The 14,240-nt window shown below is 44.5% G+C and overlaps 1 protein-coding gene across 1 annotated transcript in view; it reads left to right on the top strand.

Annotated features, from left to right (window-relative positions):
• The window catches only part of ACSF2 (acyl-CoA synthetase family member 2), a 795,127-nt gene that overhangs the window by 214,116 nt on the left and 566,771 nt on the right, over positions 1–14,240 (top strand). The window contains exon 2 of the mRNA XM_078654457.1: positions 5,175–5,370. Within this exon, the coding sequence (XP_078510583.1) occupies positions 5,175–5,370 (196 nt within the window). The remainder of the gene's footprint in view (positions 1–5,174; positions 5,371–14,240) is intronic.

Below are 14,240 nucleotides of genomic sequence, written 5' to 3'. Positions count from 1 at the left end.
GAGCAGAGTAGAGTGGTGTAGAGTGCAGTGGCCTAGAGTAGAGTGGTGCTGAGTAGAGTGCATTTGCATAAAGCAAAGTGGTGTAAAGTGTAGTGGAGCAGAGTGCTTTGGCATAGAATGCAGTGGTGTAGAAAGATTAATAGAAGAGCACAGTTGGGTAGAGCTCAGTGGCGGGTCTAGAGTGCAGTAGTGTAGAATAGAGTGGTGCAGAGTAGTGTTCAGTGGTGTAGAGTACAGGGTAGGGGTGGGAGGGAAAAGAAGCAACATGGAAGGAGGATGGATAGGAGGGAATAGAAGCTACATAGACAGGGATATTAGAGACGTACTAAAAACACAAGCACTCACATGGAGTGCATGAACACAGATGAAGTATTTTCAAAAATGGGAGCAGTGAATGGTCCATGCTCCAGTGGAGGGCCAAACACATGTAGAGAACATGACGCTTGCATGCAGGTACAAACGGGTACGAAGCAAATGAGAGTGACGCTAAGGCTAACAAATGGGAAGCTATGGGCGGTCCGTAAGCCCACTCTATGTAAATATGTCTCTCAGAGACAGTTCATGCGCTGTCTAGGCGAAACCTAAAAATTATTGTATGGCAGCCATGTGATATGAACCACTGGCAATTGCTTGTTTTTAAAAGCCAAATCCACTCAGATTATGTGAAATTCGTCTGAAGTTGTAAAACTTTACAATGGTTCACCCTTGCAAGATATAAATACCAACTGTGCACTGTCACGAACTATGTGGGTGTTTAAATAAATAAATAAAAAGTAATTGCACTGTTGGAAAGGAAACTGCTTTCACAGTTAAACGCTTTGAGGTTATGGTTTTGTTAGCATGCTAGAATGTTAATGGACCAAGGTGCAAGATCCCTCCCACGGTTCCATAGCCCAAAACAATAAAGAACAGCACTACCGATTAAGTGTATCGACAGAGGACAGATTTCGCCTTAGAGCCTTCTGTACCAGGCTCCCGGTGGCCCAAAATGGGGCTTCAGACTCGCTTGCGCCTTCCACCATAGAGATCCTGCTGGTCAACTTTTAAAACTGAATGCCTGACCTTCAGATACTCATGCGACCTGCGCTCTGTTCCTCTTATAAATGAGTCCTTACAATTTCTCTCAGACACTCTTAAGACCAATGTTTGCATCAAAGAGCAAGCACAGCATCTCCGTGCCAGCAGCCTCGATCTGGAACCGCCTCCAGGCCCAGGGCCTTTCATAAATGTCAGCTTACTTAAAATGGCAGCCATAGTTCAGCGTGCGAGTGTTCCAACGGTCATGATGAGCTCAGCTCGTCATGAGCGTTCAAGGGGTTAAAGAGCTCCTTGAAAGATGGTTGAGCCCACCCCAAAGCTTTAGGCGTTTGGGTGAACCCGATGATGATTACCAATGACAAAGGGGATTTTGCAGCCACAAAATTTGGCATATATTATTTGTTTGCACGTGAGCATTCCGTGCATTATTGGTTCCATACTGAAAAGCAGGCACCTTATCAGAATCTGGAACCTAGGTTGGCTGGTCACATAGCCCAGTGTCCATTAATTTATTCCTAACACCCTGCAGGCCCTCGAAGCAAATACATACAGTACTCAACACAATGTGGGCATGGTCTAGGCTCGGCACATCGATTGGGATTGAGGAACTATACTCTCCCTTAGTTCCTTTGATTGGCAACATTGGTATCTAAATAACTAGTGAACGGGGGTAAGCCAAGAACAGAACAAACAACTGAGCAAACTTGATGACCTCTTTATTAACTAGAAATTAAGAATCGGCAACATCTGAGGCCAACGTAGAATCTGCCAAAACAACATCCATGGTAGTACCGAATGTGTCTGAAAAACTATTATCCCCCATAGAGACACAAGAAATATTTGCACTTGAATTAGAACCTGTTGAAGTTGCCAATATTGAGAGCTATGACACCCAACAAGAAGAAGAATGAAGAGCCCTTCGCCCCCCTCATCTAACAGCTGATGATGAAGAGTGTCCCCTCAGAGGACAATATTCAATCCTTGGGTGCCAATCCTGATATACTAAAAATATTGGAAGACACGATTTCCTCATTGGAGTCAGGCCAGCAGGGCAGGCCCTCTTTGTAAAATACTCAGAAACAGCACAGACAATATCAGGTCTCCCTTTCATTAAGGGCATAAAGTAACAACAGCTCACATTCATGATGGAGTCCACCCTGCTGACTCACGTCAACAAGAGAAAAAGGTCAGTCTAAATTCAATACACATGCACTCAGTAGGCTGACTGTGTGCATTCTGACTGTCAGCCGGCGGAATGCGAAAGGGCAAAGGGCTGCCGGTGATGCTTGGATAACCTTGGTAAATTGTTGGAGCATCAGGCAATGACAATGTCCCAGATGGCTCGATTTGCTACAAGAGACAGCACAACATCTTCTTCACTTCCTTCTACATTATCTCCACCCTTAGACGCACAGGCGTCCCCATAAAGAGCAACAAGAAGATCTGCTAGAGCTGCTACTTTGGCATCATACGTTTAAGACCGCAAGAGGAAATAGTTTTTCTTTATTTAAATAAGAAATGACAAAACAGTTATGGTTTACAATTTGGCAGTCGCCTTTACATTTGATTTCAATAAACATTAAAAGATCCCATCTTTTGTAAGTCTCTTTTCTTACCAATGGTTGCGATTGTGACATATTTGAAGGTTTGAAAAATAAGTTGTAATGATAGCGTTTCTCATGGCACTGGTCTACGCGTCCTTTTGCAGCCTTTGGTTTGCTGCTGGTGGATCATCCTCATCATTACTGTCATAAGCATTCTCCTCCTCATCTTCAGGCATGGGCACAATTTGTGTGATCCTAATGTTGTGCGGCATAGAACAGACTACACTGGAATGACACACTTTGTCAGGCTGGTATTCCAAGGCACCACCACTTCAATACAGAAAGCGGGTTCTGGCCTTAAGAAGTCCAAATGTCCTTTCTCTGGAGTTTCTAGTGTGAATATGTGCTCTATATGTGTGTGTGCTCCTGTGCAAACCCTGAGTTACGCAGTGGAGTCATGAGCTGTGGCTTCAAGGCATAGCCAGCATCACCTGTATAATAAGAACACAAGTATACTACAATACCCACTATGCATTTTTTTACTCATTTGTAACATCATATTAAATGTAAGATCTTAAACAGTTTCAAGGGTGTGCTCATACTTACCAAGTAGCCATGCTCTTCATGGTGTGCTGGTTCTTCTGATTCTTGTACCCTTGCACTTGACTCCGGACACCACTAACGAAACATGAGAGCTGTCTATGGAACCTATTGCGTTAGGAAATCTGGCTAAAGCATGCCATTTGGCCTTGATAGAATTCGTTGTTTGACTGTCTGTTGGAAACCCGATGTGTTGGTTGGTAATCTTGATCAAAACATCAATGGCTTGTTTGAAATGTTTGCATAAGGTTGGTTGTGCCATACATACCATGATCAATACCCAACCCAGTGTGTGCTGAGGGGATCCAGGAGCTAAAAATGATGGCACAGCAGGATTTTAAGGAAGGTGGTTTGGCAGTGTGCATGCCTACATTAGGCAGTAACATGTCATCAAGTGATGTTAGGATGTCTTGGATAGTACACATGTCCAACCTATGTGTTTTTAAGATTTCTTTTTCAGTTAATATTAGTGGATCCAACCTGATTCTTTGGATGTTTGGCCATCACTGGCGTCTAGTGGCCATCATTGCCCATGCTCTGTTCAGGCTGGTAATTTGCATCTTCTTGTCCGGCTTGCTGTAGTAGCTCGGGGATTTGACATATTCGAATGAAGTGCCCAAGGACAGCTTTTAACAATGAGTGAATTATAGCACCTGAAAGGCCATGTTCAGCAGAGAGCCTGTATAATTGTAGGTGTCTCCTTGCAGGTGAAAGTTCTTTACTGCTTTCTATTTACGTTTCTTTATTTATATTTTATTACACACCTTCAACCCCATGCAAACACTTTTATTCCTGGTTGATATAATCACTACACACATATACCACCTACTTTATGCAGGTGGGAATTTTAAGTGTACTTCACATTCAGACTCACATTTTGACCTAATTATTGCATGCGGTACTTAACACATGCGGTAATTAACACCTGTCACTATTTACCACCTGTTTATAAAAAAAAGCATGCTGTAAATAACACCTGTTGTTGTTTTCCTCGTGCGCTAAATAACGTTTCAGAAACACTTGTAATTAAATGGATGTATCGGAGGGAATCAGCAAAATGAGATTCATGCGGGAACCATTTGCCACATGACTCCTAATCCGGGCCATGGTGTGGTCCATCTTTGGCTGTCCATGTCCTCTTCTACATCTACTCCTCAGTCTGCTTCTAGACATTGCTCTTTCTTTGTCATGTACTACCCTCGGATTCCCTCTCTTTCCACGTGTCTTCCTGCCCTGTCTTTTTCTCTCCCCTTGATATTCTTGACCCTTTCCAGTAGCCCATTTTATCACAGCCCCACCTCTTCCTTGACTTTTCGCATCACTTCCACTATTGTGTTGTTCTCCTTTTAATTCCCTCTCTTTTTTTCGCTCTACTCTGTCTTAAGGTATCTTCTCTCTCCTACCCCCTCTCCACGGCTCTTCTGTCGCGTTCCCTCTGGCCCATTCTTAACTTCTCTTACTGTCTCTTTTTCTTTTCTCTCGTCCTACCTCCCTTTCTCTTTCTTTGATCTTTGCGTCTTTCTTGCCCATCTCCTTATAACTTATCCTCTGCCACCCATCTCCCTGATTCCCTCTCTTCGACTCCCTCCCTCTTTCTTCCTCTCCTCTTGCTTCTGTCGTTCTAATCTCACCGCCTCTTACTTTTCACTCTTATGTTGCCCCCATTTCTTCTTTAGCTACTGCCACTCCTGCTCCTCGCCTCTTTGCTACTCTTCTCCAGTCTTCTTCCTATGGTAAGATGACTCAGTGACTTAAGGGTTTGCTGCTGACATCTAGTGTGATTTGTAGGTCAAGAGTTGATATCCCAGCAGGGCTAGCCATATTTTAATCCTTCTGAATGTATACGTTTAGTACCAGTACATTGGCTCACCATGGGATGTTATTTCCCTGCCTAGGAGCAGAGGAGACTGCTATTTTAAGTCTATTCCAAAACAGGTCTATTATTACTGTGTTCAGTATTGATCTCTTTGTGTCTATCATCCCATTCCTCAGTGTTCAGACTGCAGAACAAATCCCAACCAGACCCGTGACTGCCACCAGCTATGTCCATGGTCTCTCCGATGTGGCGCTCATGCCCAAGACCGTCAGCCAATGTCTCCAGGACACAACAAGCAGGTGGCCCGACCGGGACGCAGTTGTATTCCCAAAAACAGGAATCCGCAAAACATTTGCTCAGTTCACGCAGGAGGTAAGTGAGTGGACCCTGCCACTGTTTGCTCTGTTCTTCTATCTTTGAACAGTTTTCAGTGCTTGCTGTAAATCCTCCGTAAGCCAGTATTTGCGTCTCTCTCCATGTATGCAGTGTTCAGTATGTTATGTTATGTTATGTTATTTTTTACTTATATAGCGCACGGCTACTCAAAGAGTGTCCCGGCGCTTTATTGTAAACCTGTATCGCAACATAACGGACAGAAAAAACAAAAAAGTGGAACGAGAACCCTAACTAACAATATAGCGGATATCTACAGGGTGAAAAGCCAAGTTTTAAGACCCTTCCTGAACGCCAACAAATTGGAGGTGCTGCGCAGTATCACTGGCAGAGTGTTCCACAGCTGCGGGGCCAGCAATCTGAAGGAACGACCTCCAATGCGTGCTCTTTTTATGCGAGGGACCATGGCAAGAAACAGAGATCTGGAGCTCAACGACCTTGCGGGATGATAAAAGGCTAGCCTTTTCTGAAGATATTTTGCTCCTGAAGCATATAGAGCTTTATGAGCCAGGGTCATGGCCTTGGTATTTGCAGTTTGTCTCTCTTTAAGTAGTGTCAAGTCATGTGCTCTCTTTTACGGATCCATTACACTCTTGAATCTCATCCTGTCTCTTCCTTAGTCTTGGGTGAAGTCATTTGTATATCTTCATTATCCTGTCATCTGTGCCGCCCACTGTTTCCCCTGCTTTCCAAATTTCAGCTGGCAGCCTTGGAGGTATAGTTCATCCTTCTTTCTTTTTCAAACTACATTTTCTTCCTTATTCATCATACATGTTAACAACCTTTCAGCCACCCAGGTAATACAATGTTTATTTCGGGGTAATTCCCCTTAAAACACACATTAAAACACATTAAAAAGATACAAAGAACAAAACTAAAATGACACCAAATACATACAAAACGTAATAATAGTGCATGTACATAAACATATAGGATACTTTTTCACTTATTAAAACAATAATTCTTTACACATGAATCAAGGTTTCGGGTCCCAAGAGCTTCCTAGATAGCCAGACGCAATGCAAGAATTTATTTGTACAAAAGACTATATAAGGAGACGTCTGATATGCGCACTCTCAATGGAGCTTGATGCCCCCAGAAGCCTAAATTAAGATACAATGGGCTGACCCACCTCCTTCTCACTGACTGATATACCGAATAAAAAATAGGACGTGTTCTACATTCTCAGTAGCACACTCATTACCTAAAATACACAAGCTAATACCTCTCATACAAACTTTCCATTTTCACATAAAACTATTAATTCGCAAGGTGCCAAAGCAAAATTTCAAGACAATATTTTTAGTCAGTGTGGTTGTATTTCATCCAGGAACAACTCAAACAAATGGGATGATTTATGTTCTAGGAATTGTGCTGTTAAACTCTCAGTAGTAGCCCTGTGATGCATCTGGCTTTAGACAAGTTTCCATTAGAGATAAGGGCTTTAGAAGCTGGAAAGATAGAAGCCAGATGTGACCATGATCTTCCAAGCCCCCAGGTACTTAGCCACTTTCTAACATGTCGCAGCCAGGGAAGAGAAGCCGACGTATCAAGACCCATTATTTAAAGTAATCTGTCTCCAAAGGGGGCTAATTCTGCACACGACTAAAATCTAACCCAAAACAGCAAAGTTCCTAAGGCAGCAAGGTGCTCAATTTTCTGATATGAAACTATAGAGGATCAAAGGGGTACAATGTAGTAAATTAAGAAAGGATCTGACAGTCATTCTCTCTTACAGAAATTCTCTTACGGAGAATTTTCAAATCTCCAGATCTCTCCACCATACTGGACTGCGACCTGCGCCTTCGCTTTGTAAACCTCTAATGCTGGTGTAACTGATTTTACCTCTACTGCAGCCCTGCGCTGGAGTGTAGCCCTACCAATCTCAATATGAGGAGTCCAGGATAATTTCCTATCTACTTTAATTTCCAGGTAGTCAAATCTGTCCACCCTTTCTAAGCAGGAGGGCCCTAATTTAACGTTGCGCCTGAAAGACCTATGAAGACTAATACCAAATACTTAGTTTTTTGCAAGGTAATTTCAAGTCCCTTGAAATCGCAGTGAATTTGCACATGGCCAACAGATTCTACAGGCCTACCGGTGTTCTTGAACAGCAAAGTATGTCTTTGAAGAGCAGGGCCGGTACAGATAATCCATTTAGTTTGGGGCCATTGTGTATACTATCCAACTGGGTCTCAACAACATTGTTAATTTACAATCAAAAAAGGATGGGGGAAAGGACACACCCTTGCTGCACACCTCTACGGATAGGGATACATTCTGACGCTCCCCCTGGCTGCTTCACCACACCTGTGCGTATCTGTATGCATGTACCAGCTTTTATGATCTTGATGATTGAAATAAAGTTATTATGTTGCTGATGTTAGCATGTAGTTTGATTCTAATGGCCCATAGAGGCTCCAGAACCCCCATCGGTCTGAGGGATTCCCACAATAAATGTCTGGACGCCAGATTGAATGCTATCATCAGTTCAACAAACGCTACAAGTAAATGGTCTTTTTTAGTTTGATTTATTTCGAGAGACTCTGAGAAATCCCAAAGACTTGATCAACACTGTGGGCATTAGGCCTGAAGCCAGCCTGAAATGGGGACAAGACTCCTGTCTCAATAACCATTGTTCAACTTTATTGTGAATCTGTCTACAGAAAACCTTTTGCTGATTGTCCAATAAACTTATGGACCTGTAATTACTACAGATACCTCTTTTTGTAGATTGGAATATTTTCAGCAGCACTTGATCTTTCTGGAATTGTTGCCCAGGCCACTATTGCATTTGCTAATAAATTAATATAAGGGGCCCATATTTTGATGTCAGAACGAAAAGATTCTCCAGGACTTTATCAGGGCCTGAGACCTTCTCACTTTTTAAAGATTCTATTGCAACCTATGTGTCAGAGATTGAAAAGGACAAATGCTCAATTGGTAGCTAGTTGTTGACACTCACTTGTGTAATAACTTCGCCATGTTAACTATGCGCCCACGGTGTAGTACGTGAATATAGGTCTTCGAAATGATTGACCCAAATAGAAAGAGAAATTAAGTGGTCGCTAGAGATGTTACCTTCTCTGCTGCCATTGGCCATAATATGCCAGAATGTTTCTCTAGCTTTAGCCTTAATAAGGTCTGTCAAATGTGCTTCCTCCCAAATCAGTATGCTTGTAATTGGACCGAGCTGTTAATATTACACACAGGATACAAAATCTTATTGCTGTAATAAGTATACATTTTGCTTTAGGACAGTCTTTGGGGTACCAAGGGTTATTCTTTGGTGTTTTTTTGACAGTACCGCTAAGCGTGTACGAGAAAAATTCCTTTAGTTTGGTGACCAAAATACAACGAATCTCCACTCTACGACACACTACTCCACTGTACACCACTTCACTCTACGCCTCTCCAATCTATGTCAATCTATGCCACTCCACTCTGTGACAGTCTACTCATATAGGCCAATAGACCCGATTCAGGCTCAAGATGCCCATTTTAGAAGCGAAATGTGGCTTTATTTTGCCTGTCTCCCGCCTGAAATTGCCTCTACCTCAATAGAAGTCAATGGGGGAAATACATTCTTGCAATTCTTTTTTTTTTCTTCAAATCTCCCTCTTTCCTCTTCTAAAATATTAGCATGTATGCATATTCCATTTTACACCCCTCCACTCTACTCCTCTCCACTTTACTCCACTGTACTCCACTCCACGACACTCTACTCCCCTGTTTGACACTCCACTCTACCACACTCCACTGCATGACACTAGTTTTAGGCGTTCTGAACAGCAGCCACGATGATTTACAACATGGCTAAACTACATTGGCAAAACCAATAGCTCTTGCATAGGCAAGACCTATTGGCTTTGGCAATGCTTGTTCTTCCCTTACTGACCACGCACCCTGGTTCGGGCACTTCCTCTCGCTTCTGTGGGTCCTGTCTCTTTGAGCTATTTCAGGGGCACTTCCTCCCTCTGGACATCTGTCTCCCCCCCCACCCCCCTCCCCTTTCTGTTTTTCACGTGTATCTGAAAGCAAACCTTTTCCCCTCATAATCTTATTAAGTTGCCCGTTACCAAGCCCGGTTCTCGGTTTTATTATCCCACTTAAGTACTCCAGTGTGTGTATTTTGGCTAAGCTTGTTCTGAAAGCCCTCTGGAAGAGGCACAATAAAATGGCACATTCAATAAATGAATGCAGCCACTCCTCCCCACAGCGCGCGCTATCCTGTGAAGCTGTGTGCCCATGCAGGAGCGCACAGCTCTCTCTGGTTGCTATGACGTGGTAATCTTTCTAGACACCAGGCCTAACCTGCAGTTTGTTTATATCACCATGGAGCAACATTAACTGGCTCGATAGTGTAAAGACTAGAGGTATCGCAACCCTAACCACACACACCATAAATACTTATTATAGAGAGCCTAGCACTGGCCCGCTGTCGGGTTGTCCTGCAGTTTGTGGCATTTAAATCAAAGATAACGTGACCTCTGCATTTTGTCCTATCTACATGGGTACATGATTTCTTGAGCAGGTCAGAATGTCCTCAGTTCATTTTACATAGCTTCATATCGGATTTCCTATATCATTTACATTTGCATATCCTGCTCAAGATAGTTGGTCTGCACCTCTGACAGTATTGTCAGCCAACATCTGACTAATGCTATTTAGCATTAATACTGCATGATCTGATGTCAAGGAACCTTCAAGATGGCGGCGTTGTCGCTTCACCGACACAGTGGCCCACACCAAGGGTAGATTAGCTTGTGTTTTTGTTTTCCTATATTTTCACGCACTTTAAATGTAAGAAAGACGGGTAGACACACAACGTACTTTCTTCCCACCTTCCTCTCGAAATGAGTCTGTACCTAATATTAACGCATTCCCCCGTGTGCATGCATCTTTTTGAATGTTGTTTGAGCGAGAAATCAGACCATTTAGACTAAAGAAATGGTGTTGTTAAACACAAGAAATATTTCCAACCCCTAGAATGTAGCAGCACGGAGCCACACTACTGCACATCACTATAGTTGCATGATGGGTAGTATGTCTTCTATTCTGGTGCCATTAAAAATCAAAGTCTCGACCACATTTTCATATTCCAGTATGTGTTTGCCGAGCTTTTTTTTCAATCTATGTACAAGACTGTGTAGTAAAATACAATTTAACTAACCTTGTAAAATGTCACAATTTCCAAAGTCTCTGTCGAGAAACTCCTTATATTTTGCATCTCTGGCAGATGCCTGCGGATTGAGCTGAGTAGTCATGTGTTATGTGTACTGTCTGCTTATTTCCTATAAGACCAGTACCTTTCCTAGCTTCCACCTCCTCTCTACCGGTTTGAACAAATAATAAATATCATTAAAGCATTTCTGCCTTACTTGCTGCGTGGAAATGTTAGTCCTAAAGAAGAGAAAACGGAACATATAGTAAACTCTGTATCAAACAATAGTTTCTAAAAACGTGGTCATTGAACTATGTAAATAATTACATCATTTTTTTATTTTTTTTTAAACTTTGTTTTTATTGCAGATTCAGAAAACATACACTCATTTGTTCCAACTGTTCCGCTAACCACGAATATCCTTCAGACATCATAAATTAAGCATCACACAGCCATTTAGCCCACATCCCGGAGGTCGGGCGGCGATAGCTAAATATTGCTAAACGTGGATCAGTACAAGAGAAACAAGGACATCTGCTTGACAGGAAAATCCAGTATCCGCTTTTCTTTATCACCCCTTCCCCTAACCCCAACAAAGGACATGTCCCATAGTTCAGATGGCGAGTACTGGTAGTTGCCACCAGTATAACTAGGCGGCCCACCTCCCACCGGCTAATCCCTTCAAGGAAGCATCGTATGCAAGCAAACACAGTGTACCATCTCCTAATTTGGGAAATACTTGACCAATCGTACTACACAAACTCAACACACGCAACTCACAATGGCCAGTCCCTCCTATACCAACAGTAGGACCCCCAACCACCCCACCCATACCCTCCCCCCAACTGCTACTGGTGTGGGCTTGGTTCATTGACGTCGATTACTAAAGGAAGAAACCCATAGGATCCATACTCATCTATTTGTGTATCCCATGGAACTACATTCAGGACCCTTCCACCTTAGTCCCCTTCTTGTGTCTAATTGTCACTAAACGTATGTACTAGTCCCTCCCATGCTCGTGCCATCTCTAGACTCTTCTCATTAGCTGTACGGGTGGCCTGTCAAAGTCTAACCGCCCCTTCACTACGGGCCCACTTAAGGAATTCGCTCGCCCACCTTCAACTAGACGGACCTTCCTTCGATTTCCAATGCCAGGTTATCTCCCTCTGGGCGAGTATGAGACCTAGATCAATGAATTTACTAGTGATTTTGGTTTGTTTTGTGTGAGGAAACCAGAGCAGCAGACAAGTCGCCATGTCATAATTTAATTGCCGATCGGTAGCTTCGTTAAGGAGCGCCCCCACTTCAGACCAATAGAGCCCGAGTTTCGGACAATCCCAGAACATGTGATCAAGTTCCACATCAGGCAGCAAGCATCTAGGGCACGCCGCATCCTGCACCTGGAAGTATTTCCGGATCTTCCCGGGGGTAAGGTAAGCTCTGTGCACTATAAAGAAGTGTACTTGCTGAAATCGAGCATTTCTACACCCCTTCCACGTCCTTCGCAGGATATTACCCCATGTTGCGTCCGGAATGGGCTTCCCCACACTTGTCTCCCATTTTTGTTTGAGAGCCGTAAGCGGTTCCAAACCCTTGTGTAACATTCGGGAGTGTAGGTAAGTGACCGCTTTAAACGTACCTGCAGTCATCACCACATATTGGCAAGCCATCGTGGTCTTGGGTTCAGACTGCCCAGTCTTCCAATGCTTCCGGATCGCCTTCGTTATAGCCATGTGCAAGAGGAAACTCCCGTCAGGGAGGCCAAATTGATCCTGCACCGTCCGAAAGGGTAACAACTCGCCGTCAGCATAGAGGTCGCCTATTACTTGAAGCCCCATCTCTTCCCACTCCAGGAGTGGGGACCAGTCCCCTCCTTGTGGCAGTGCCGTCAACATTCTCAGAGGGATTTCGGGTGCGTATGGGTGCACCACTCCCGCCCTCTTGTGGCTCTTATTCCAGCACAACCGCTGGGTCTTCTCCTCTAGGGTCAAGTCCTGCACCTCAAGCTGTTGCTGCATAATGATATACGAGAGGACATGCCTCTGTATCCCCGTTCCACGGGTCTGTTCCGGGCCCCTAAATTCTCGAGCAACATTCTGTGTAAGGATCTGCAGCTGCGCCGCGAGATAATAAAGTTCGAAGTTAGGGACCGCTAGTCCCCCTTCTGATTTCGGTCTCAACAGCGTGTCCAGTGCCACTCGTCGCCTCCCATGACCCCATAAAATGTCAATGGTGAGCGTACGTAATTCTCGGAATAACCGTGGAGGTATCCATAATGACAATGTATGGAAGTAGTAGAGCAAGCGGGGCAAAGCTACCATTTTAAGCAGCGCTACTCTGCCCACCACCGAAAGGGGAAGGGTTGCCCAAAACGCCATACAGCCTCTCAGGGCTCTGATACAGCGTCCTATGTTCCCCTCCAACATGTCATCAACACTATGATAGATCCGAACTCCCAGATAGGTGAAGCACGATCGTTCCCAGATCAAACCAGCGGCTAGTTGCAGATGGGGCATATCTGCCCTCAGAGGGAAGATGCATGTTTTAGTCCAATTAACTCTAAGGACTGACAGTGTCCCAAATTCCGAGAGCATGTCCACCGCCCCTTGCAGTGCCTCCGTTGCGTCCTCCAAGAACAGCAGCAGATCATCTGCATACAATGAAATGTAGTGCGGAATCCCACCACATACAAGTCCATTATAAGCTACCCCATTCCTAGCGTTGACCGCCAATGGCTCAATCGCCAACGCGAACAGCAAGGGCGAAAGGGAACACCCCTGTCTTGTTCCCCTCCGTACCGGGTACTCTGATGATATTACTGAACCCAATCGCACCCTAGCAGTGGCTAAGGAATACAAGACCATTGTCCAGCGTCGAAATTGCACGCCTAAGCCGAATTTCTCCAATACTCTATCGAGGTATTCCCATTCGAGGCTATCAAACGCCTTTTCTATATCGACGAACAACATGGCGGGCATCATATCCATACCCAGGTCGCTCCCCAATACTCGTATGAGGCGGCGGATATTAGACGAGGTGTTCCTAGTTGGGATAAATCCTGCTTGATCCTCATGGATTAAAGCAGTCATGTGGGGTAGCAGCCTCGTAGCCAATATGCGGCTCAGTATTTTATAGTCCACCGTCAACATAGATAGCGGTCTATAAGAGGTCACATCAGTACTCTCCCTCCCAGGTTTCAATAGGGGGATGACCAGCGCCTCCCTCATGGACTGCGGCAGGTGGCCCTGCTCCATCGCTTCATTATAGACCTCCAATAAGCGGGGCGCCAGGACATCAATGTATTGTACATAAAATTCTATGGGGAGCCCATCCATTCCCAGGGTCTTGTTACGGGCCATCTGCTTGATTGCTCCCCTAACCTCGGCCAATGTTATAGCTTGACCCAGTGTTTCGGCGTCTTCCTCATCCAACCGCGGTAGCTGAGCCCCTGCCAGGTATCCCTCTATGTCCAACGTGTCCGCGTCCAAGTGAGTTTGGTAGAGTGCTGTGTAGTAGTTCAAGAATCGCGAAAGGATCGCAGACTGGGAATAGACCATTTCTCCTGTCTCTGCACGCACGCTCAAAACCGGACAGCCCCCCAACCTCGGGTTCGCTAGCCTCCCCAAAAGCGTGCCCACCTTGTCCCCCTCAGCATGAACCTTCACCAGATATTGTCTATAATCAT

This window comes from Lissotriton helveticus, chromosome 7 (genome assembly GCF_964261635.1).
Source record: "Lissotriton helveticus chromosome 7, aLisHel1.1, whole genome shotgun sequence".
NCBI lineage: Eukaryota > Metazoa > Chordata > Amphibia > Caudata > Salamandridae > Lissotriton > Lissotriton helveticus.
The sequence above is the reverse complement of the archived record's forward strand: the minus strand, read 5'-3'. Positions and strand labels throughout refer to the sequence as shown.